The 27,672-nt window shown below is 39.9% G+C and overlaps 1 protein-coding gene and 1 pseudogene across 1 annotated transcript; both read right to left on the bottom strand.

Moving 5' to 3' along the window:
• Window positions 1-1,328: 1,328 nt before the first annotated feature.
• Window positions 1,329-24,315, bottom strand: LOC125315887 (annotated as a pseudogene).
• On the bottom strand, window positions 19,119-27,516 carry LOC115754266 (rust resistance kinase Lr10-like). Its single transcript, XM_030693237.2, has 2 exons — window positions 27,442-27,516; window positions 19,119-20,281 (listed from the first exon to the last, which is right to left on the bottom strand). Exon 2 carries the CDS (start codon window positions 20,247-20,249, stop codon window positions 19,134-19,136), a length of 1,116 nt encoding a protein of 371 aa, XP_030549097.2. The 5' UTR covers window positions 20,250-20,281; window positions 27,442-27,516; the 3' UTR covers window positions 19,119-19,133.
• Between the last annotated feature and the right edge of the window lie 156 nt (window positions 27,517-27,672).

The raw sequence follows: 27,672 nt of genomic DNA, 5'->3' as shown, positions 1-27,672 counted from the left end.
AGTCAGAGACAAATGCGCGATTGGCTATCAATGGAATTTAAAATTGGAATTAATAATCAACTGGCTACAATTGATTAATCGATTATTGGATTATTGGATGTGAATACCGGATTTGACTGTTGATTACCGTGGGGGTCCAATTAGAGGTTAATTGCCCCAAATTGCTTGATTTGTCAATCGATAAAATTGTGCATTCATGTAACCACGTATGAGATTAAATTGCATGATTTTGCACGAAAACGGCCTTGGGCGAAGTATTTGAACATGCGGGTATGAGCGTTCGACCTAATTCAAAGAAATGAACCGGCTGGATGTCGAAGTACTTGAGTGATCACATAATTGGATAACTCCGACAATCATTGTCTTACGGTTGGTCGATCCCGGCAATCATTGTCTTCCGGTTGCTGGATGCGTATCGATCATTGTCTTATGGCTGTTCGTTTGCTGATCGTAGCTTGTGAAGGGCCGAAGCCCGTTAAGGATTCCTATTAGCTCCGTGCCGTGTCAACAATCATTGTCTTCTGGTTGGTCGAGCGTAGTCATATGGACTATCAGAAGCCGTTGTCGGAAGTAAGGGACGATGTTTCGTCCTCCCAAAAGAGCACCAACCGACTAGTGTAATGGACCTATGGGTCGTTGCTGATAATAAATGGACTACGTATAGTGTCCTGTCCATGCAAATGCTGTGATAATTTGCCAATGGATTGAATTGGTTTGGTTGATTTGACTGTTGAGTCGAGTCTATATCGCATTATGTGTGGCCTAGAGGGTAAGCTTGCATATGATTGACTATCTGCTATGTGATAATGTGACTAGTTATTAGGACATCTGAATAAATCAACACCCTAGCCGAGCTTAGGCGTTGAATCACGGAAATTTTATATCTCACCCCGTCGTTGTTAAACATTTTCAAGCCCTTAGCTGTGGAGAACTGGGAGTGGACGTGGACCTTGTGGTAGAAGTTGGGGAGTCGTGTTAATTTTGACCTGGTATCTCCGAAGGTCGTAGAAAGTGGCCAGAAGAATGGGCTTGTAGATATTTCACTTCTTTGGGGTTAACAAAGATAATTAAATACAAGGTGGTGTTTGCTAAACTGTCGTGATTTGATTGATGTGATGTCCTGCTTATATATCCCATTGATTGAATTGTTATCTAGGAGTTGCACATTTTGCATGCACCAAAAAAAAATAATAATAAAGGGATAGGTCGATGATGTGCTTGGGACGTCGTCATTTATGACCTAAGGCTTTTTGATAGGGATGCCACGGGCCCGAAGATCGGGGCGTAACACTTTGTTCATTGGAGGCTGATGGTCAGGTATTAATTATATACACCAAAGTGCAACTATTATCATCTTTTTTACCACCTACCTTTCCTCTTCAACAACTTCTTCCATGTCAACACTTTCTCCTTCATTGACTTGGTCGTACACCCATAACGGAAAATAGATTTGGCTTGAGCGTTCCGCATTTGCATTTATATTCTTCCTTTGGCCTGCCATTTCCATGAGCATCATCCCAAAGCTATAGACATCCGCTTTATAAGATACACCACCGATGTTTTTGTAGAACAACTCGGGCGCCATATATCCCAAGGTTCCTCTTGCAGCAGTCATTGAGACTATGTTGTGATCAACGGGATAAAGTTTCGCGAGTCCAAAATGAGAAACTTTCAGGATGAAATTCTTGTCTAAAAGAATGTTGTGAGGTTTAATATCAAAGTGTAGTATTTGCATGTCACACCCCCGATGTAAATATTCAATCCCCTTCGCCACCCCAAGAGCGATCTCATTTATTTTCTTGCAATCAAGAAACTTATCACCTTCCTTAGTGAAAATGTGCTTATCCAAAGATCCATTTGACATGAAATCATATACGAGAGCTTGTTTCGAGCCTTCAAAGCAAAATCCGATGAGTTGCACGACATTAACATGGTGAATTCTTCCAATAGTAGCCACTTCATTGATAAAATCTTGGCCCTGGGCTTTGGACTACTTCAAAACCTTGATGGCCACTTCATTGCCGCTTCTAAGCATTCCTTTGTATACAGAACCATAACCCCCTTCACCCAGCTTGTGCTCAAAATTTCCAGTGATCTTCTTGATATTCAAGTACGAATATCTTATGGGCAAAAAGTTGTTATGAGCTAGCAAAAATTCTTCGACGTTCTTGTCCATTGCTAAGTGCCTTCTTCTATACTTGTAGATTAGAAACATTGTGACTATTGGCGCCCCAATTACGAATTTCACCGCACAAAAACATACTGGGGAAAATTTTGATAGGTTACATTAGTTCCTTTTATTAATTTAAGAACGAATCATTGCGGCTTACCTAGTAATGCTGTAGATTCGAAAGTTGTCCAAATTGCAAAAGCCAGACCTGTGGAAGGAACGAATGATGTCAAATGGAATAGACTAAAGCTAACTTGTATCAGTTGAATTTTGTCCAAAAGAATACAAGAAACCCCTTTCGCTTGTTAGCAGTCAACGCAAGATAATAATTTTCATTCTTAATTAATTGTTCCTCCTATCAATACATGAATACAACTAATTTGTTAAACAAGCCTGTCTTGAATTATTTGTTAAGTCACTAAGTAGGGAACTAATTAAGAAACATCTAAACTCTATGCCAACATAAAACTACATAGGAAGGTTTAGCCCTCATATGGAAGGAAACAGAATCTAGGAACATGTCCAGGGTGAGCTTCACTGTCACTTCTGTTTGTTTTTTTTTTTTTTTTTCCGTAATCTTGCAAGTCCTACAATTTGATTTTAATATGCAACGCGAAGCATCCGGAACCTTTGAAACAAATAAATATTAACATATATCAACATTATGTTTTGTCATAACTCTCTTGGATATTAAATATTTCTTTCATTTTCCAGTTTTGAATAGAAGGTAGCAAGAAAGAGAGTACGGAATCATGCAAAATTGCGGTAAAATATCATCGCCAACCAATGCTTACCATCTGTGTGAAAGGTTCTGCAACCCGCGGCACCATAGTAGATGCTCAAGAAAGGGAAAAGTACACTAGAAGTGCCATAACTTGTGTACGGTGTTCACTTGAGTGCCATAACTTTCAAAACGTTCACTTAAGTGCCATAACTTTTAAAAATCGTTCACTTAAGTGCTACGTCGGAGCAAAATCGTTCACTTGAGTGCTACAGTAACTTTTCCGGCATGCCACGTCAGCTTTCCGGCGTCTACAGTAACTTTTCCGGCATGTTACAGTAACTTTCCCGGCGTCTACAATAATTTTTCCGGCTGCCACGTCAACGTGGCACTCAAGTGAACGATTTTTAAAAGTTATGATACTTAAGTGAACATTTTGAAAGTTATGGCACTCAAGTGAACGCCGTACAAAAGTTATGGCATTTCTAGTGTACTTTTCCCCTCAAGAAATCAAAGGCGCACAAGACAACTTTGATCCCTGAATCTACATAATAGTGCAGACCGAATCCCTCAGCCATGATGTTGTGGATTAGGGTGTAGTTGTAGGAGCTGCTATTTATCTAATCTTCACCCCCAAAATCATATGATACCCACGTCCAACTGTGAATGGTGCAAAAATTCCTGATATACGATGCTTTTGGATTGACCAAAGCATACAAGTTCCAATTCGATAATATGTTGGAAGAGTACAGCCACTTAATGCATGAACCGGCAGCGATGTAGAATGGAGAATTAACCGGCGTTGAGCTGTTCACGATGACCAAAATATGGTTGCTACTCTTGTTGTCACGACCCGAACCCTGCGAGCCGTCGACATCCCACCTAGCCACAACTGTGTATAGTTCTCCAAGATCCAAAGGCCAACAAATACAACACTTGCGGAAGCAGAAACAATTCCCCGTACAGAAACCAATTAACATCACGATAACTTGGGACGATAAAACAAACTTATGTACATATATACATAATTGTTACAACCTTCAAACCTAGGGCTTCGGAGGCCACTGTACAAGCCTGTGACCACCTATAACAAAAGATTACGTGGTCGAAGCCCGCTATGCTTTCAAAAGAAAATACTCTACAAAAGCTCAAGAGGCTAACTACCCTAGGCCTCGTCCTCGCTATCCGGTACTATATCATCTCTCGCCTCCAACTCATCCTCATCAAGCTCAGGTGGCTGTTCCGCGTCCGATGGCTCTACAACCTCCCCATCTTCTCCTGGTACCATGACCTCGGGGAATACCGAATCTCCCGGGAGGATCATTCATTGTTGAGGCGGAGTGTCTAAAAAATGAGAGCTCACGACGAGGTGAGATAAAATCTCAGTAAGAAAGCCCCTAACCCTAGGTTAGGGCTCTAGTGCCTCCAGACACGTCCTAGGCGAGCAATTTCCAACAAATCATCCGACAATCAAAAATTCCACAAATAAATTCCCGAATATTCCATTCTTTCTCCAAAAATTGCCGCACCTTCACAAATATTCCACGTTACCCCCATATCGATATTTCACGTCTCGGACTGGAATAAAAATATTCCACATTGCTCCAAAGCCCACGTTCCATGCCTCGGGCTATCGTATAAAAGTCCACGTTGGTCTAGGGCCCGCGTTTAACGTATCGGGCTATATTATAACCGGACAGACCCGCGTAATAACACCTCAGGCCATTATAAATATTCCACGTTGATACAGAGCCCGCGTTTAACGCATCAGGCTATCATATAAAATTTCACATTTGTCCAGAGCCCGCGTTTAACGCATCGGGCTATATTATAACCGGACAGATCCACATAATAACGCATCGTGTCATTATAACCTGCATAATAACGCATCGGGTTAAATATCCCGTGTTTAACCCCTCATGATAAAATAATATACCGAACCCCGCGTTTAACGTCTCGGGGTATAATAATAACAAAGCCCGCGTCATAACGCCTCGGGCAAAATATGGTCTTATAAAATACAAACCCCGCGTCATAACGCCTCGGGGTAAAATCCCACACTTCCTCTCAATTAATCCACATAAAGACCATATACCACAACAATTCCTCGATCGCTCGTCCGATACCGCACGATCTCTTAATTTCTTCCGATCGATCAATCTTCGCCACGTGACCTTGCTAAATTTCCTGATTAGCAGATCGAGATTATCCGGTCTCACCAAATTTCCTCCGACGAAAAATCGAAACCACACGATCTTCTCAATTTCTCCTCAACAAAAGATCGGGACCACACGATCTTTCTAATTGTCCTCAATTGCCCAATCAAGACCACTCGATTAAATTGTACTAGGCGGATACTCGATCGGAACCACTTGATTCACTCATGTTAGAGAATTAATAAATCGGGATCACCCGATTAGGTCACACAAGACCAATGCCAATCGGGCCACACAATTAATTTTTGTCACTACAAAAATTAATCTACACCACACGATCGAAATAATACCAACGTAGCAATTAATACATACCGTACATTTATACTGTACTAACGTGGCATTTAATACGTACGATACAATTATACTATACTAACGTACGTTTAATCTCCACCATCCAATTAATCAATAATATAGCAGGAATTAATCCCGGCCGTCGGATTAATCTTCCTAAACAAGATTCGATATGGGCCGTCGGATTAAAGCATAAAAGTCAAGATCAAATCCTAGCCCTCCATTATTAATCATGAAAAATCACTATTCATGCAAGAACACAATCTTTCTCTCTCCTCTCCCTCTCATTATGGGCCAAGGCATGAAAATGGCCAAAAACCACCAATTTTTCACCCAAATCTACCCAATCTCAAGTCTATTAGCACCCTAGATACCTAATATAAGGTTAAGAACCAACTTACCACTATTTTAGCAAGTTTTCCGGCGAGAAAACGGGAGAAGTCTTGACCCCAATCCAGCGACTCCCTCAATCGGCTAAAACCCACAAGATCCGGCGGTCCAAGGTGGTTTACGGTGGAAGGTTGAGCTCCGGCAGTTCAAGGAGACACCGACGGCGGCTTGGAAAAATTTCGGCAATGGAGGTGAGAGAGAGAGGGAATCTCGGCCCCAAGGGGAGAGAGTGAGCTAGAGAGAGTGTTTTCTTGAATTTTTGGAGAAAAAGGCCAAAATTTATTAGTATAAGGTTAGGATAATAATTGGGCTAGATATTTTTGGGGTTTCCAAGGTCAAGAAGGGCAAAAAATAATTTTCCTTCCCACAAAGACTAGTCAATCTCGGCCAAGGGGAGAAATGACCAAAATACCCTTTGGTCCAAGTGAAAATTTGGGTATTCTTCAAGGGCAAATGGGTCTTTTCTCATTTCTAGTCCAAATTTATTTTTCCCGAACCTCTTTGGGGCAAACCGTGAAGGAATTGTACACTGGATGAGGAAATGTCCAAAATTTAATTATTGAAACCCTTGAAGGTCCGACGTCAAATTCCGAAGCTCGATTCGCGATCAATCACGATCAATAGAAATTGCAGCGTATCTCAAACTAACGGACGGCTTTTAGGAGTTACGTGTATCTACCTGTGATTAATATCATGTTTAAGAATTTCTCGAGCCATGGTGACTTTGGTTGTCATTCAATTGTGAGGGTCAATCACTAGTCCCGATGGACACGATCGTTAGAAAATAATTTAGGACGTTCGGAACCCATACGAGGTCAAATGGAATCACCCGTGATCCAAGCGTAGTGTATTATCCAAATCATTCCTTAATCATTCTAGGATCGGCCTATATTGATCCAGAATATTCCCTTGACAATTTTCATGGCCAAAGAGTCAATCCATGATCAAGTTCTTAGGTCCACGTACTTGATTTTCCTAGCTAGCCATTCCCATTTGGTTAGTCCGCTCGAGAGGGATCAACTCCGAGTGAGATTAGACTGAAATACATCAATGAGATATTTCATTCATCATAACTTCTAAAGTGGGTCGGAATTCAGGATGTCACACTTGTAGTATGGGTTGCTTCCATAGTTACTAATCTTGAAGTTGTACAGCTCCCATGAACGACGAGGGAGAGACGAGCAGTTATCCTTTTGCAATCCATCGTCAACCAACCGGATTTTGCCAACATGATAATCGATAGACTGCACATAGTACCGGCCATCAACCAAGCGCAGAACAGTTTAATTATCTTCACAAGTCAGCTCATACTCCGAGTGACCACATCCCCGCGGGTCACTTTTCATTCGAAACGGGTAGCTTATATTGCAAACGTCACCGCAGGACGAAGGGAAGCACCACCGTCTGCTCTCGACACCGCAAGTCATAGCTAAAAATAGAACAAGAGTGAGCAGCAGCACTTGGCAGATATTCATGGAGCTGGAAGTATCGATCATGTCTCTGTTTGTCTTTGGGCAAAGAGAAGTTCGGAAAGAATTGGCTGGTGTGTGTGGAGAAGAGGCACTGTTTAAAAAGATGGAACAAAGATGGGACGATACTCGTTTGATTGGAGACTTTGGAGTCGCCTTGTCGTATAGAGAAACCCAAAATCGGTCACTGGGACAAATGGATGCAAAGTAAAGAAATTAAAGAGGTGGACCCAAATCGCGTGGAGGTTCCACTATTAGAGGAACACGGCCGGTGCCATCCCAATTTGACCTTTCCTCCTTCACTTTTTCCACGTGATTGTTGGATCCACATCCGGTCACTGTATTTCTTCTCATTTTCTTCTTCGTTTTTTTGCATTCGATGTTTGTTAGATTAAGTCGCAAACTTTAGACGTATTTCCAGATGGTTGAATCACTTAATAAAACAGGCTGTTTTCTCATTCTCATTCTTGAAAGATAATTAATAAGTCATAATCGACACATTCGAGAGATACCTTTGAGTTGGAGGCCCTTTTGAGCTTTGAGCACCATCCCGATGCTCTGAGGCATGGCGGCCCAGGTGGTAAATCTGTTTCGAACGTAGTAAGTGTGTTCTTCTTGTAGGCTTTATATTAATTTACTAGGCTTTATATTAATTTACTGAAGTTCATCATGAGTTATGGTGTTTATAACTTAACCGCTAGGAGCATCGTGCCCGGGACACGACAGACATTCCGCTGAAGCTCGGCCATTCCATAACCAATGCGGTTCGGTGGATTTATTCAACAAGCCACGAAACTATGGCTCCATTCTACTTTTTCGCCTTCAAGAACTCGCAAAGAAGGTGCAATTCCGTGAAAGCAGAGGATGGCAGCCAATAGTGGCAGGCATCCTCTGTTTTGACAGGACCACACTACAGAGAAGTGGTAGCATCACCTGTGCACAAATTGTTTTGTAGCCTCTGGACTTTTCTTGTGTTTAGCATCTCATGGTCCTATTGCTTTAGAATGATAGCTCTTAAGTGGACGCTGATAATGAATTAATTCCAAATCACTAGAGTAGTACTAAAAAGAGAGGTTGCTGTATAAGATATCATGAATAAATTACCTGCTTGTGCACAATATTTAACTTTCTGAATTCTGTTATCTGTACTACTTTTTAAACACATGCATTGGCATCGTTAGGGAGTGCGAATGGCTTTCTCGGCTTATGGCATGAGTCGTGGCGTAATGATATTTGCCTTGTCAACTCTTGTTTCGGAGGACTTGAACATTCTTTTGATAATGATCACAATTGCCTCCACTTAGAATGGAAAACTAACCGGGTTTGAATGGTTCATAATGACCAATGCACTTTCATTATAGATAGTGCTATTGAACATATAGCTCAACCCTAAATTACGGGAGAGAGACATGTAGTTATCCTTTTGCAGCCCGTCGTTGACCAACATGATTTCGCTAGCGGTATAGTGGATAGATTGCACATAGTATTGGCCATTATAGATGTATTTAATAGTGTGATTATCTTCATAAGTCGGATCGAATATACTGGCACCCAATCCTTTTGGGTTACTCTTCAATTGACACGGATAGCTTATATTGTGAATGTCACCACACTATTGTCCACATACTAAATATTGGAGACTTTGGAGTCAGTAAAGTTATCCGTTTTTAATGAGCTACATGTAAAGCGCATCTTGAAAATTTACACCCATGGAAAATGTAGAAGTTTCTTCCACTCTCTTGCGGGAAATTTGACGCATTGAGGAAAAGGATCAAAAAGAAAAACTAGCTTGCCTTGAAAGTTCTTCTCCATGTCACGACATAGTACATCAATTTCGACGCAGTGTCATGAAAGCATGCTAGCATGCATCGGAAAAAATTCTTCTTATTTCTTCTCGATTGACATTTATTTACAAAGTATAGAAATGCAATGCAGGATCACCAAACATAGGGTAGTACTAAAGAAATGTAGTAGAATGAGGCCTCGTCCCAAGAATATCAATGTCCAATACGAAAAGTGTGCATAACTCAACCATCACCGCAATGTCGCGGATGCAGGATTCTGACCTTGCCATGGTTATATTCCCACCATCAAAGCAGCATGGCTTCTCAACCCTAAAAGAACAAAACCAAGAGAACTGGTTTTGATTAATTATTTCTATTGGTGAAAATGACTGCGGATCTTAGATGCCTTTCCATCATGTAAACTCACTGATTCAAGCCATCCTTGTTCAACAAGTAGTAAAATCTCTCCTGAATCGCAAGACAAAAACAACCCCGTCTTGGTGCCTCATGGACATTGACAAGATTATTTTCCAGTGTCACGACACGTTTCAATGTGCATGGACAGATGTCAAAAATTGAAAACACTAGACATTCCGACAATATGTAATGTTCTCACAATCTATAATGGCACAACCAATCTAAGACCAATGCACGCTAAATCATTTAGTTAGTGGAGGCACCACTGAATTTGCTAATTAAACGAGGTTTAAATGATGTCTAATATAGATTTAGTGCCGTCAAGTTAGTCCCTTTGGCTTCATCATCAAGTTGGTCCCGTTGCTTTAACACTTGGAATCCTAAGGAAAAATCATTTCCTCCGTGGCTGATGTTGGTTATATAAGCTAGGTTGATGAAGTTTCATTAAAGTGCTCTTAAATTTTACAAACCCGTCAGTTAAAATCACTATTGTCGAATGTCGATCAGTAATTATTAAGAGGGAATACTAATTTTTCGGTCTATTACTTGTCAACAATTTCATACTAATTTAAAAAACGGAATATGTGTTCTTTCAAATATAAACTTTATTGAATTATTTCGTCTAAGACCTTTTTGTCCATTTTGATAGAAGTTAGTTTCTCCCATAGACAGATGGTGATGTCTACTTTTTAAAATGTATACATGCAAATTTCTATGAAAGTCAGTTTTTTCTTTTTCGTCAAAAGGAAAGTACTTCCATTAACTTTCAAGTTCCAGCGAAATAAACACAATTCGTGTCCTTACATAACAAATCCCAAAGGGTTGAGGGAATGTTGATTCGAGCAGATTCAGCGACCATGGCAGAAACCCTAGCTGTGCGCGAAGGTGTGAGACGACTATGGGAAACATCGAGAAAAAAGGGAAGAGAAGGAGATGTTGTCTGGTCAAAGTGTACTTGTGCAAGATCTAATACCCTGTGTACTTACCTTTGACTGTAGCTCCACTGTGGAAGGCCTCAAGGACTTGGAACAAAGCCCGTGGCCCATTCGAAAATTTTTGGGGGATTGCAAAGAGATGTTGGCCCATTTGAAGGGTGACTCAGTCACTTATGCCCCGCGCGAAAGTAATGGGTGTGCAGATTGGGTCGCAAAAACTCATAGACTTGGTTATCTCCCCCCTAATTGGCTTTCTATGAAAATCAGTTCACAAGCCGAAATCAGCAATTCTTGATATCGAGAAATCTTACGTTAATAGTAGCATGTTAAGTAGCAAGATCGCGGGTTATCATTAAGTTTTTAACCAACTTTAACCTAAATCAGTAATGACGGAGGAAAATTGGTCAATGCCGTCGCGTTCCCCCACCATTTTAGTTCTTGCTTTCTTACCAATTTGTTCATTCTGTGGAAGGAGGATGCAAGACAGAAACTATATGAAATACAATAACATAACATCAACCTAAGAGTTAGAAGAGGACAATTTCGAAAATAGTCACAACCGAGCAAAACTAGCTCAAATCCCTCCCAAGATAATACTAGATTGTGCGGACATATAACAAAGACACAAAGCTTTTTCAATCAAACTATGCATGGTTCTCTAAACATCACCGGGATCACCAAAATGAAAACTAGTGGAACTTATTGGAACGGTTGATAAGAATGTCTCAAGTTCCATCTCGGCTTTGTCACTATTCTCTGGCACATTCGGTGGATAAATAAGCAGCTTTGGAGGCATAAGAAGTTTACCAATATCTCCTTCAAGCATTTCCAGGACTTTGCTCATTGGAGGCTGATGGTCAAGTTTGATTGTTGGAGTATGATGAGTTTGCATTAACTCAATGATCACTGCAATCTTGCATATATAGGATTTCTTACCTTGCATGGTCATATTCCGCCATCAAAGCAGCAGTACGGCTACTTAATCTTACAGCCTCTTGCAATTCGCTATTCCAAAGCCTAACCTGTGTCAAGTCACATAGGAGAGAGAACGAAGTTGCCAATGGCATCTATTATGAGTAAATGGCACCCTTTTGCGGATCTCTTGAGGATAATTGATCCTCGATTTTGTTAGACGGATGGTGGCAACCGGCAATGCGCATGGACAAATGTCCAAAACTGAAAGCACTCTACACTCAACAATTTGCAGTGATCTCCAGTGATCTTACACTCTTCAGTGGTAAAACCGATCTGAGGATCAATGTACGCCGGACCATTTAATTAGTGAAGGCATAGCTGTGGCTGCCAATTAGACGAGGTTTAAGTGATGTCTAATCTAGGTGTAGCACCGTCAAGTATGTTCAGCTTCCCGATGGCTTGATCATCAAATTGATCACGTTGCTTTAACACTCGGAATCCTGAGGACACGGCCATTCATTTTAGGCGCTCTAAGTACATGATCCTAGTAGCACACCAAGAAAGACCAGAGATAACAAGGTACATTGGTGTGTAATTGAGAGGAAAAATCATGTCCCTCTCGGGCTGGGAGCAATGGAAATTTGGGGCTCGATATGTGGTGAAGGATCAACAAGGATGGTATGCATATGTAATTGTCACGACCCGAACCCTGCGAGCTCATCGACATTCCACTTGGCCACACTTATGTATAGTTCTCCAGGATCCAAAGGCCAACAAATTCATGCGGAAGCAAAAAAAACGAATCCCCGTACAGAAACAATTAACATCACGATGACTTGGGACGGTAAAAACAAACTTATATACGTATCCACACGTTCTATACAATTTTCCCAAATCTACGGCTTCGGAGGCCACTGTACAAGCCTATGACCACTAAAACAAAAAGATTACGTGGTCGAAGCCTACTATACATCCCAAATAAAACAGCCAGCAAAAGTCAAGAGGCCAACTACCCTAGGCCTCGTTCTCGTTATCCGGTACTATATCATCTCTCGCCTCCAGCTCATCCTCATCAAGCTCAGGTTGCTGTTCCGCATCCGATGGCTCTACAACCTCCCCATCTTCTCCCGGTACCATGACATCGGGGAATACCGAATCTCCCGGGCGGAACACTCATGGCTGAGGTGGATGGTCTGAAAAACAACGAACCCACGACGGGGTGAGATAAAATCTCAGTAAGCTAGCCCCTAATCCTATATTAGGGCTCTAGTGCCTCCAGACACATTTTTCAGTGAACAATTTCCAATAATTCTTCTTTCTTACCAAAAATTCCACAATTTAATTCCAGAAAATTCCATTCTTTCTCCGAAAATTCTCACACCTTCTCTAATATTCTACGTTACTCCCGTTTCGGCGTTCCACGCCTCAGTCTAACAATAAAATATTCTACGTGCTCCCGGGGCCCGTTTTTAGCACACCAGGCCATAATATAAATGTCCACCTTACTCCAAAAATTTCCACGTTACCCCGAAAATATTCCACGGCACTCCGAAAATATTCCACGTTACTCGGAAAGTATTTCACATTGCTCCAGAATATTCCACGTTACTCCACCACCATCAAATAAGTTCATAACATTAAGCCTCGGACCTTTATGGAACACGGCTCTATATATATACCAGGGTCTCAGACACATAGGAATACGACCCACGGATCTCGGTCTCGGACACATAGGAACACGACCGGATCAAATCTCGGACAATTAGTCGAACACGACTCACTTTGGTCTCGGACGACTTAATTGAACACGACTTTCTTACATTCTCGGTTTCAGACAATCGGACGAATACGGCTCACTTTGGCCTCAGGCGACTTGATTGAATACGACCTTCACATTTCCTCGGTCTCAGACAATTAGACGAATACAGCTCACTTTGGCCTCAGACGACTTGATTGAATACGACCTTATCATTTTCTTAGAATAGTTCGGGACCACGTGATTCACTCACGTTAGAGAATTAATAATTCGGGATCACCCGATTAATCCACGCTAAACCAAATATTAATTCATACTACCCGATCAATTAACAATACCATAGTATCCAATCCACGTCATGCTACCATATTACGCTGACGTAGCAATTTATAAATCACGCGCCACTAAAATTATACTAACGTGGAAATTCATCACGGCCGAACGATAATAATTTTCTAACATGCAAAATAATTCTACTATAGTACTAAACTATAGTACTAATGCCACATTTATTTAGTACCATGGCATAACAACTTTATGTCACATAAAAGTAACCCTAGTTAATATATTAACTAACCATGGTTAAAAAATTAACTAGAGTCAAATACTAACCTAACCATGATTAAACAATAGCATAAAGTAACTCTAGTTAGGGCATAAAGTAACCATAGTTAAACTTTGACCACTATTATCTTCTTGACTTTACTATTCATGCAAGAACAAGCTTTCTCTCTCCTCCAAATATTCATTCTCGGCCAAGGCATAAAAATGGCCAAAAACAACCAATTTTTCACCCATATCTACCAAATCTCAAGTCCATTAGCATCCTAGATACCTAATATAAGGTTAGGGACCAACTTACCACTATTTTAGCAAGTTTTTTGGCGAGAAACCGAGAAAAATTTGATTCCAATCCGGCGGCTTCGGCGACTCCTCTTGGTCGGCCAAAGCTCAAGCTATTCCGGCGATTCTAGGCAGTTCATGGTAGAGAATAGAGCTCCGGCGGTTCAAGGCGACACCGGCGGAAGCTTAGAAAAAATTTTCGGTGAGAGAGAGAGAGAGACAACAATGGTGGTTCGGCCAAGAGAGGGAGTGAGCAAGAGAGAGAAAGTGAGCTAGAGAGAGGGAGTGGGTTCTTGAAAAAAAAATGAAGAAGAAGGCCAAATAATAATTAATATAAGTTAAGAATAATTAATTATGTCCACAAAGTCAAAAAGGAAAAATAATTTTCTCCCCACATTGACTAGTCAAACTCGGCCAAATGGAAAAATGACCAAAATACCCTTCGGTCCAAGTGAAAAATGGGGTATTTTTCGAGGGCAAATGGGTCCTTTCCCATATCCAGGTCAAATCTACTTTTCCCGAACCTCTTTGGGGCAAACCGCGAAGGAATTGCACACGGGATGAGGAAACGTCCAAAATTTTTATTTATTGAAACCCCTGAAGGTCTGACGTCAAATTACGAAGCTCGATTCGCGATCAATCTCGATCGATAGAATTTTCAGCGTATCTCAAACTAACGAGCGGCTTTTAGGAGTTACGCGTATCGACCCGTGATTAAAAATCACGTTTAAGAATTACTCGAGCCATGGCGACCTTGGTTGTCATTCAATTATGAGGGTCAATCATTAGTCCCGATGGTCGCGATCGTTCGAAAATAATTTAGGGACGTTTGGAACCCATACGAGGTCAAACGGAATCACCCGTGATCCAAGCGTAGGGTATTATCCAAATCGTTCCTTAATCATTCTAGGATCGGCCTATATTGGTCTAGAATATTCCCTCGACAATTTTCATGGCCAAAGAGTCAAGCGAGGATCAAGTTCTTAGGTCCACGTACTTGATTTTCCTAGTTAGCCATTCCCATTTGGTTAGTCCGCTCGAGAGGGATCAATTCCGAGTGAGATTCGACTGAAATACATCAATGAGACCTTTTATTTATTCAAAGCTTCGAAAATGGGTCAGAATTCAGGATGTCACAGTAATAGTGGCGAAAGCAAGAGACCTTTAATACGAAGACTTGGAGTTATCTATTGAAAGCCCGTGTCAACCGATAAAGCAAAAATCAATCAAGTCGAGAATGTCACAAAAGTAGTGAGTAGGACCCGCCATCATCGCCATCTCTTTCTGGCAAGAAAACATCACAATTGACAACCCATTTATTTAGCCATGCGACATCGCTTCAAATTTTTGGAGAATTATTTTTAGATAAGTAAGTTACTTCACATTTTTTGGAGATACTTACGGTGTCAATGCGTCGAATTGAATCCATGTAAATTAAAAGTTGATGGACTCTTACAGTTAATGATTGCCTAAAGTTGATTTGAAGTGAAAGGGAAATGTTTAGGAAATTTAAAGAATTATCAACTCTATTCTATTATCTACAAAAGGAAATTCTCCTGAAATCGTCAGGGTAAAATATGTGAACTCTATGGTCATCTCACTATCTTTGGGAAGAATCTTATAGCGCCTTAGGTTGAAGGGGAGTGAAACTTGTGATGACATATGGAGCCAAAAAGATTTTCTACTCGAGAATTTTGAACAAAGTAACACCGTATAAGGTAAGATAAGATTATGCCATCAGTTCGCATCTTTGCAATTTACATGTTTCCCATTGATACAACGTCATGCAATTTACGTTAAGCAACCTGACATGGATCATAATAAAACATTTTTTTCTGAAAAAAAAGGAAGTCTGAGCAAGAAATTCAAGATGGGATTACATTCTATGTAATGGAGATTTGTGACTTGTCAACAATGAAGTTTTATTAAAGTGGTCCGAAATTCTACAACCCGTCAATTAAAAAACGCTACAGTCGACAAATAAATATTAAGAGGAAATTTCAATTTATCGATCTATTACTTGTTAATAATTTCATACTAATTTTAAAACGGAATATGTGTTCTTTCAAATATAATCTTCATTGAATACTTCATTTTAAGAACTTGTCCATTTTGATAAAAGTTGTTTCTCTAAATCACGTAACGAGGGAGGAAAAATTTCTTAATACCGTCACCTTCCCCCACCATCTTAGTCCTTGCTCTCTTACCAATTTTCTCATTCTTTCTAAGGATGTCAATTACACGAGGTTTAAGTGATGTCTAATCTAGGTTTAGTACTGTCAAGCATGTTTAGCTTCCCGATGGCTTGATCATTGAGTTGGTCCCGTTGCTTTAACACGCGGGATCCTGAGGACACGGCCGTTCATTCTGTGGTTGAGGATTAACAAGGATGGCATTCATATGTGATAGTGGTGAAAGAGAGAGATTTTGAATACAAATAGTTGGGGTCATCTATTGAAAAGCCCAAGTCAACCGACAAAACAAAAATCCAACAAGTCGAGAATGTTAAGGACTAGCGAATAGGACCCAACATCATCGCCATCTCTTTCTGGCAAGAAAACATCACAATTGATTACCTGCGTATACCCGTGTATTTACCATACAACATCATTCAAATTTTTGGAGAGACTTTTTGTAGATAAGTAAGTCACTTCATATTTTCAGAGATAATTATGTGTTAAGGTACTTGTGGGAGTTGTGTTAAAAAAATCTCGTACTTAAGAATTGGTGTGGTATAGAGCAATTAAAAAAATCTCGTACTCATTGATTTAAGTTTTTAGTAAATGTGGATTCAACTGGATATGTTAACAAGTTCGGACTTGGGCTCTATCTTGGTGCTTTCCTCATGTGAAAGATATTGGATTTTTATTGCGTGCTCCCTAATATTATGGATTTTTTTTTCCAGGTGATATGAAAGCCTTCTTAAGAATTGATGCAAATCCTGAAGCGAGTTGAATCCATGTAAATTAAGAATCAATGGACTCTTATCAATAAGGATTTTATAGATTTGATTGGAAGGAAAAAAAGAAGTGTTAAGAAAATTGAAAGAAGTATGGAAAATATGTGAACTTTATAGTTCTCTCAATATCTTTGGGAAGAATCTTATAGCGCGTTCAAAAGTTTGGCATAATATTGACGTAAGCAGCGATAGAGCCAAGATGTAGGTTGACGGGGAGCGAAACGTTTGATGGAATGCGGAGTAAAAAAAAATTACACGAGAATTTCGAGTAGAGTTACACAATATGAAGTGTACATTGGTTGCTAATAAGTTTAAGGACATACAAGTTCAATTCGAAAAATTGTAGACTTTGTCCTTGATTCTTTATAGGAACCTAGGTATGGGGATAACATAATACGTTTTTTCTTGATAAATCTTCGTTATACTTATGTAGGGAAAATTGTCCAAAAAGTCCGACCATTGCACTTTTGTTAATTGAGTCATAAACTTTTAAATTTTGCCTGTCGAATCCTTAATCTTTTTACATTTTTCTAATTGAGTCCATTCGAGCAAATTTTGGATGGAAATCGCTAACGTAGATGCCAACAGTACAATATGGCACGGAAGATGCTGATCTGGACAATTTTCAATAGTATTTCAATATTTTTTTTGAATATTTTATTTACTTTAACTATTTTTTTCTTTGTTTTTTCCTTTCTTTCTCCATCTTTTTCTTTTTCTTTTTCTATTCAAAGGGCTAGCGGGGCCGCTGCCGCCTCACTATGGCCCCTCACTGAGGTTGGAGAGGCAAGGGCATGGTGGCCCTCACCAAAGGGTCGGTGGAGGTCGCCTCCGGTGAGGGTCGTCAACCCTCAGCAAGTGGTCGGCAACCCCGCGACCCTTTGAACTAAAAAGGAAAAGAAAACAGAAAGAAAAGAAAAAAAATCAAAAAAATGTTAAAACATTACTAAAGTTGTCAATGTCGGCGTCGATGTGCCACGTAGAATAGCTGGTGTCCATGTTAGCGACTTTCAGCTAAAATTGGCAGGATAGACTCAATTGGCAATTGGTAGAGAGGTTCAGGACTCAATTAGCAAAATTAAAAGGATCATAACCGAATTGATAAAAGTGCAATAGGTTAAGGTATTTTTGGGCAATTTCCTCTACTTATGTAGAATTTCAAAATTCATTTTTTTGGCTAGAAATTTTCCACTAAATTATTCAATTAATTGAGGGTGGTTCATCCGTATCTAATTCTTTTTATAAATGGAAAGATAGAGTGTTAATGAAAAGTCAAGGTTTCTTAGATGAAAAACAATATTAAGAAAGTGATAGATAATACAATAGAATTGTCAACACATATAAGGTTAGATAAAATAATGTCATCAGTTTTCATCTTTGCAATTTACATGTTTCCCTTTGAATACAACGTCTTGCAATTTACCTTAAGCAAACTGACATGGATCAAAATAGAATATTTTTCTTTTTGTCTGAAAAGAGAAGTTTGAGCATGAAATTCAAGATGAGATTAAATTCCATGCAATCAAGATTTGTTACTTTTTGTTTTGCTTCCTCCCCCTTCCCTCAGTGGCTGATGTCGGTTCTATAAGCTAGGTCTATAAGGTCTCATTAAAGTGCTCCAAACTTCTACAAACCTGTCAATTAAAATCACTACAGTCGTTCGATAATTATTAAGAGCAAATTTTAATTTTTCGATCTATTACTTGTCAAAAATTTCATATTACGGAGTTTGTATTCTTTCAAATATAAACTTCATTGAGTTACTTCGTCTAAGACCTTCTTCTTGTCCACTCTGATAAAAGTTATTTCTCGCATAAACAGACAATGTCTATTGTGAAAAATGTATGTACGTATATTTTCTATGGAAATTAATTCACAAGCCGAAATCAAGCAATTCTTGATATCCAGAAATCATACGTGGATAGTAGCACGTTAAGTAGCCATATCGCAGATTATTATTACCTTTTTAGCTGATTTTACCTTAAATCACATAACGAAGGAGGAAAATTTCTCGATGCCATCACCTTCCCCCACCATTTTAGTCGTTGCTTTCTTACCAATTTGTTGATTCTTTCGGAGGAGGATGCAAGAGAGTAAAACTCTCTGAGATACAGTAAAATTACAGTAACCTAAGAGCTGGAAGAACACAATCTGGAAAGTAGTCACAATAGAGCTAAACTAGCTCAAGTCCCTCCCAAAATAATACTAGATTGTGCGGACATATAAAAAATACACCAAGCTTTTCCAATCAAATTGGACATGGCTTTCTAAACATCGGCGGTATCAACAAAAGGAAAACTAGAGGAAATTGTTGGAACGCTTGATGAAGCTGAGAATGTCTCTAGTTCCATCTCGACTTTGTCACTGTTATCCGGCACATCCGGCGGGTAAAAAAGAGGCTTTGGAGGCATTTGAAGTTTACCAATATCTCCTTCAAGCATTTCCAGAACTTTGTTCATTGGAGGCCGATGGTCAGGGTTCAATTGTATACACCAAAGTGCAACTATTATCATCTTTTTTATCACCTTCCTCTCCTCCTCTACAACTCCTTCCATTTCAACACTTTTTACTTCACCGACTTGGTCGTACACCCACAATGGAAAATAAATTTGGCTGGAGTGTTCCGCATTTGCATTTATATTCTTCCTTCTCCCTGCCATTTCCATGAGCAACATCCCGAAGCTGTAAACGTCTGCTTTGTAAGATACACCACCGATGTTCTTATAGAACAACTCGGGGGCCATATATCCCAACGTCCCTCTTGCGGCAGTCAATGAGACTATACTATGATCAATGGGATAAAGTTTCGCAAGTCCAAAGTCAGAAACTTTCGGAGTGAAATTCTTGTCTAAAAGAATGTTGTGAGGCTTGATATCAAAGTGTAGTATTTGCATGTCACAACCCCGATGTAAGTATTCAATCCCCCTAGCCACCCCAAGAGCGATCTCATATAGTTTCATGCAATGAAGATCACCTTCCTCAGCAAAAATGTGCTTATCCAAAGATCCATTTGACATGAAATCATACACGAGAGCTTGTTTCGATCCTTCAAAGCAAAATCCGATGAGTTGCACGACATTAACATGGTGAATTCTTCCAATAGTAGCCACTTCACTGATAAAATCTTGGCCATGGGCCTTGGATTGCTTCAAAATCTTGATGGCCACTTCGTTGCCACTTCTGAGCTTTCCTTTGTATACAGAGCCATATCCCCCTTCACCTAGTTTGTGCTTAAAATTTCTGGTGATCTTCTTAATATTCGAGTAAGAGTACCTTATGGGCAAAAAGTTGTTATGAGCTTGCAAAAATTCTTCGATGTTCTTGTCCATTGCTAAGTGCCTTCTTCTGTACTTGTAGATTAGAAATATCGCGACAACTGGCATCCCGATTACAAACTTCACTGCACAGAAAAGCACTGGAGAAATTCTTGATAGGTTAGCATAAGTTTCTTATGTCAGTATTGCAAGGACAAAGCATTGCGGCTTACCTAGTAGTGCTATAAAATCTACAGTAGTCCAAGTTGCGATATCGTCGTGGACACCTGTGTGGAAGGAATGAATGGTGTGAAAAGGAATTGAAGGAAAAGAAGTGTGGAATACAAAAGTCACGAGGAAACAAAGTAAATGGCAAGCTACTCGTCGTGGAAAGGAATTATAATCTAGGCACGTGTATATGTGCAGCTGATGTAGGTCTGTTTGGAGGTGCCTTCTATTGTCACTTTGTGATTTTTTTTTTCCGTTTATTTTCCAGTTTTGAAGAGAAAGTAGCAACTGAAAGCGTGCAGAGAATCATGCAAAAGTACGGTGAAATTTCAAAGCCAACCAATGCTTACCACCGTAGTAGTACTGGGATCCGCAAACCTGACGTCCGAAGATGCTGTAGATGTAAAATCTATAGGAAAAAAAGTATTTGCGGAAATGAAAGTAGCCATAGAAATCAAAATAGCAAAAGAAAATTTTCTTCGGTGTAAATCGAGCAATGGTGAGAGAAAATCCGTCGGCCATGATTTTATGGATTAGCTTGTAGTTGTAGGAGCTAATATTAATCGGCTTAGAAAGCCCAATATCGTCCGATACCAGCGTCCACCCGCTTATGGTGCAAAAATCCCTGACATCTGATACTTTTGGCTGGACCAAAGCATACAAGTTCCAGTTCGATGGTGTGTTGGAAGAGTACGACCCCTCAATGCATGGACCCGTAGAAATGTAGAGTGGAGAACTAACTGGTTTTGAGCAGTTTACAATAACCAATAACAGACCACTGCCATTGGTGATGTATGGGAAGTCTTGTATATCCACCTCATTCATGATATTATAGAGCGCCCATGAATGACGGGGGAGAGAATAGCAATTATCTTTTTGCAGCCCATCATCGGCCAATCTGATTCGGTAGGTGGAATAATCGATGGACTGCACATAGAAACGGCCATCAAAGATGTACAGAACAGTGCGATTGTCTTCACAAACCATCTCAAACTTTCGGTCACCGCATCCCTTCGGGTCACTCTTCAGTCGAAACGGGCGACTTATATTGCGAACGTCACCACAGGATGAAGCGACGCACCGCGGATTACTTGGAATGGCATTGCTAGTCATCGCTTGCAATAGAAGAAGAAGCAGCAGCAACACTTGATAGATATCCGTGGAGGTGAGAGCAATAATCATGTCTCTGTTTGTCTTTGGGCAAAGGGGAACTGGTAAAGAATTGCTTGCTGTGCGTGGAGAAGGCAACGTATGAAAAGATTGAAAAGAGGTTGGAAGAACCTTTGTTTGATTGGAGACTTGGAATTGCCCAGTCCTATAAAGACAAAGTCAGTCAACACGGCAAATGCACTCAAAGTCGAGAAATTAAAGAGCTGGACCTAGGCTGAATGTTCCACCACTAGTGGGAGTCCCGTGCACGGCCCGGCGGCCAACCCTGATTGAGAACGCCCGAGAACATCGTTTTGTAATTTAATCTTTCTCCACATAATTGTTGGGTGCACATCCAATCAACTAACAAATCCATCTCTCTCTCTTTCCCATCACTCCATCTTTCTTCTTAGGCTCCATTTATTTCTCGAAAAATATGACATTTTCAAAAAATACTTTTCAGGAAGTCGTTTCCAAGAAAATGACAAATATTTTTTAGTGTTCGGCTGAAACCTGAAAAATGAGCTAGAAAAAAAATTTCGCCATTTGGTATGAAAGATTCATTTTGATTTCCTGGGTCGTAATTTGTTCAAAAATTATTGATCTAGACTCGGCTGTCCCACGCGGCACAGTCGGCACCGGTCACCAGCCATAGGCAAGACGCCGGCGAGGCTCAAGCCCGACCTCGTCGGACTTGGCGAGACTTGAGCCTCACCCGTGGCGTGGATCTAACAAGGCTCGAACTAGCAAAATATGGCCTTGAGGCTGGCAAGGCTCGTCCCTCGCCTACGGCCGGTCCGCCAAGAGAAGAAGAAGAAATAAATAAATAAATAAAATAGTAAATATTAAAATTAAAAAATTAAAAATAGGATTTTTTTTTCTAAAAATAGATAAAAATGAAAACGAATATGAAGGAGTGGGAGAAAAATGATGAGTGAAAATGTTTTCCCATGGTTTTTTTATGAGTGGAAATTGATTAGCGGTGTGAGGTTGATCAAGTTACCAAAGCTACGTTTGTTTGAGTGAAAGTATTTTTCGGGAATTAGTTCTCCTAACTTTTATCTGTTGCCGAAAAAAGCTTAGTCAATGGAAAAAGCTTTCCAGTCAACGGAAGATTCATGTATAAAATTAGAAAAGCATTCTTAAATTTAAAGAGGTGAAAACACCTTTTGAAATTGTTTCTCTTGAATTTTTTTAATTTTGACATTATATATTTTATTGTATCTTTTTATTTTTTTATTTTCTTTCTTTTCTTTTTTCCTTCTCCCTCCACCAGTCATTAGACCTCAGCAGTGGCCAATGATTGGACGCAGATATGAGCCAACGAGCTCGAGGCTCGCCAGTGGCCACCGACAGCCGGTCACTACATAGGAAGAAGGAAAAAGAAAGAAAATAAATAAATAAAGTAATAAAAAATATCTAAGAAATTGAATTCCTTTTTTATTTGTGTGAGACAAACTGATGAGATTGAAATTATTTTTCAAATGAGATCCAAACACCAGAAAAATATTTCCGATCATATATTACCAAACAAAAGGAAATTAATCTGTTTACTAAGAAATTATTTTTCAAAAAGTATTTTTCTTTAACATAAAGTTTTCCTCCAATAAACGCAGCCTAAATTAAGGAGATTGGTTGTCGCGTGATCACTTTATTTTATTGAAAATTAGGCAAAACAAAGAGTTTCAAAGTAAGAAAACAGGAAGAATGGGTGGATTTGATTTTTGGAAGCTCACGAGAATCATGCTTTCTCGCTTTTTTTTTTTTTTTTTTTGGTAAGGATGCTTTCTCGCTTTTAGATTTAATTAGTTACAAGACATTTTGTCGTGTCTTAGGTAGCCCTTGCTTTTGAGCTAAGACAAAGATGTAAAATTGATACAATTATAATTAGTGCGTCCTCCACGAGACTCAACACTCATTAAGAATGTTGACAATAGCGACTATAATTTACGTACTCAATACTTGTTGTAACTTAATCAAACGAGATTTTGCCTCTCTCATTCTCGCACGATAATTAACAATTCCCAGAAACTTTCTAACATTGTCCCTAGACTTTGGAGTCAAATATTAGTCCCCCCCGTTTAATGACCTCCATGTACAGCGCGGCCATCTTGGAAGTTTACACCCATTGAAAATTCAAAAGTTTCTTCCAATCTCTAATGACCTCCATGTACAGCGCGCCCATCTTGGAAGTTTACACCCATTGAAAATTCAAAAGTTTCTTCCAATCTCTTGCCGTGCCGTGATGGTTAGTTCCACATCCCATCAAAGTCAACAAACAAACCCATCCCTCTCCCTCTCTCCCCATCACTTCCTTCTGATACGCACTCTTTCTTCTTCTTCTTCTTCTTCTTCTTCTTTCTTCGCCCCACGAGTCACGGCCATGAATCGGTGTCTGGTTTTGAGGAACAATACAAAAATAAAAACTAGCTTGCCTTGAAACTTCTTCTGCATGTCCATGTCACGACACAGTACTTCAGTTTTGACGTAGTACCATGAATCCATTTCATGATCGCTGCAATCTTGCAGATGTATGATTTCTTACCTTGCCATGGATCCGCCAGCAAAGCAGTATGGCTACCTCATTTTAAGCTGTCTTGCAATTCGTCATTTCAAACCCTAACCTGCATCAAGTCACGTAGGAGAAAGAATGAAGTCGCCGATGGCATCTATTAATATTATGAGCAGATGCCGTGCCCTTGCAGATGTCTTTGAGAATAATTGATCCTCAGTCTTGTTGACGATGAATATGTCCTTTCAGGTGATAACTGACATTGTGCATGGACAAATGTCCAAAACTGAAAGCACTTGACACTCCAACAATGTGTAGTGATCTCCAGTGATCTTACAATCTCTAGTAATAAAATTAATCCAAGGATCAATGCATGTCGGATCATTTAGTTAGTGGAGGCACCATTGTGGTAGCCAATTAGATGAGATTTAAGTGATGTCTAATGTAGGTTTAGTACCATCAAGTACGTTCAACTTCCCGATGGCTTGATCATCAAGTTGGTCCTGTTGCTTTAACACGTGGGATTCTAAGGACACGACCGTTCATTCTAAGCATTACAAGGACATGATCCTAACAGCATACCAAGAAAGACTAGAGATAACAAGGTACATTGGTGTGTAATTGAGAGGAAAAATCATGTCCCTCTCAGCCTGGGAGCAATTGAAATTTGGGGCATGATATGTGGTGGAGGATCAACAAGGATGGGACGTGTATGTAATGGTGGCAAAAGAGAAACATTTTGAATACGAAGACTTGGGATCGTCTATTGAAAAACCTGTGTGAACCAATAAAGCAAAAATCAATCAAGTCGAGAATGTTACAAGAATAGCAAGTAGGACCCAACATCATCGCCATCTCTTTCTGGCAAGAAGACATCACAATTGACTACCCATTTATTTAGCCATGTGACTTCGCTCCAAATTTTTGGAGAATTATTTTTAGATAGGTGAGTTATGTCACATTTTTCAGAGATACTTACGGTGTTATTTCTTCTTTTCAAGATAACATGAAAGCTGTTTTAAGGATCGATACAAACTTTGAAGCGAATTGAATCCATAAAAATTGAAATTTGGTGGACTCTGATAGTTAAGGATTGCATAAATTTGAGAGGAAAAATCATGTACTTCTCAGCCTAGGAGCAAATGAAATATGGGGCCTAACATGTGGTGGAGGATCAACAAGGTTAGGATATGTATGTAATGGTGGCAAAAGGGAGAGATTTTGAATGCGAAGACTTGGGGTCGTCTATTAAAAGCATGTGTCAATCGATAAAACATAAATCAATCAAGTCGAGACTGTTACATCTGTAGCGAGGAGGACCCAACATCATCACCATCTCCTTCCGGGAAAGAGAACATCACAATTGACCACCCATATTAGCCGTACAACATCGCTCCATTAAAAATTCAAAAGTTCCTTCCAGACTCTCCCCTTGCTTTAATGCACGGCTTGATCATCAAGTTGGTCACGTTGCTTTAACACGTGGGATCCTGAGGACACGGCCGTTCATTCTAGGCATCACAAGTACATGACCCTAATAGCACACCAAGAAAGACCAAAGATAACAAGGTACATTTGTGTGTAATTAAGAGGAAAAATCATGTCCCTATCAGCCCGGGAGCAATTGAAATATGGGACTTGACATGTGGTGGAGGATCAACAAGGATGGGATGCGTATGTAATGGTGGCAAAAGAGATAGATTTTGAATTCAAAGACTTGCGGTCATCTATTGAAAAGCGAGAAGTGTTAGAAAGTCCAAATTTTGAATGCGAAGACTTGGAGTGGCGAAAGAGATAGATTTTGAATGCGAAGACTTGGGGTCATCTATTGAAAAGCGAGGAGTATTAGAAAGTCCAACCCAAAAACTTAAACTATTAGGTATAGGGAAACCACACGAATATAAAGAGCAAATAAGACTCACCTGACGCGTGGAATTTTACCAATGGGAGGTGGGTCCACCTACACGGAAAACACTAACTCTGATACCACATTAAAAAGTCCAATCCATAAGCTTAAGCTATTAGGTGGAAGGAGATCATATGAATATGAAGAGCATATAAGACTCGTTGTTAGGCTATGTGGGACACAACAACTTCAACAAGGAGCAGAAAAAAAAAACCGGCTTGCCTCGAAACTTCTTCTTCTCCATGTCGCAACATAGTACATCAATTTGAACGCAGTACCATGAATCCATTTTATATAAGTCCACTACACTGTTCTTTCGAATGGAACAATAAATCCGTTGCATGTTAGATAAGTCCAACGATTTGTTCTAGTCTGCAATGATTTTCTTATATTTTTTTGGACACTCCCAGTACAATAATCTGCAAAAATATAACTATCCCAGGGTGAAATACAATTAATACGGTCAGGACTAGGAACAAGGACACACTAAATGGGCAAAAAAGGATTCACACCCCCACCAATCTGGAAATATCAAGAAAGTTGTCCGGTTAATTTGGCACTTTTACACATGAGCAGGGCATGATCTTTTGCTAATATCTTAAATACTTAAGAGACGCTGTAGAATGAGGCTATACACTAAGAATATCATGTTCAGAACTGAGTATGACAAGTTTGCATGATCTCAGTGATCGTTGCAATCTTGCAGATATCCTGGTTATATAGTATTCAGCCATCAAAGCAGTATGGCTACCTCATCTATAGTATCCACGCCTTTGTAGATCTCTTGAGCATAAGTGATCCTCGGTTTTGGTGACGATGAAGATGTCCTTTGAGTTGATAACTGGCAATGTGCATGGACAAATACCCAAAATTGAAAAACACTTGACACTACCACAATATGTAGTGACATTACAATCTATAGTGGTAAAACCACACGCTAGACCATTTAGTTGGTAGAGGCACCGTTGTGACTGCCAATTAGACGAGATTTAAGTAATCTCTAATCTAGGTTTAGTACCGTCAAGTACATTCAGCTCCCCGATAGCATGATCATCAAGTTGATCCCATTATCGTAACACGTGGGATCCCGAGGACACAACGGTTCATTCCGGGTGTTGCATGTACGTGACCCTAGTAGCACACCAAGAAAGACCAGAGAATCAAGGTACATTGGTGTGTAATTGAGAGGAAAAATCATGTCCCTCGCAGCCCGTGAGCAATTGAAATATGGGGCTTGATATGTGGTGGAGGATCAACAAGGAAAGGATGGGATGCGTGTGTAATGGTAGCGAAAGAGATGGATTTTGAATACGAAGACTTGGAGCCGTCTATTAAAAACCCCGCATCAATCGATAAAACAAATATCAATCAAGTCGACAACAATACATGAGCAGCAAGTAGAACAACTCAGGCGCCAAATGGTGTCCCGATTATGAATTTCGCTGCACAAAAAAGCACTAGAGAAAATTTCGATAGGTTAGAACATGTCTTTATAATCATCGTAAAAGCGAATCATTGCGGCTTACCTAATAGTACTATAAAATCTGCAGCAGTCCAAATTGCAATATAATCGAGGGTACCTGTGGAAGGAATGAATGGTGTGAAAAGGAATTGAAGGAACAGAGTATGCAAAACAAAACTCACGGGAAACAGAGTAAATAGCTAGCTACTTTGCATAAGTTGAATCTTGTGCAAAAGGATATCACAAGTGGAATAATAAGCTTCCTTTCCCCTAAATGATAAACCATCCATTTTTT

This window comes from Rhodamnia argentea, chromosome 7 (genome assembly GCF_020921035.1).
Source record: "Rhodamnia argentea isolate NSW1041297 chromosome 7, ASM2092103v1, whole genome shotgun sequence".
Classification (NCBI taxonomy): domain Eukaryota; kingdom Viridiplantae; phylum Streptophyta; class Magnoliopsida; order Myrtales; family Myrtaceae; genus Rhodamnia; species Rhodamnia argentea.
This window is presented reverse-complemented; position numbering and strand designations above follow the sequence as displayed.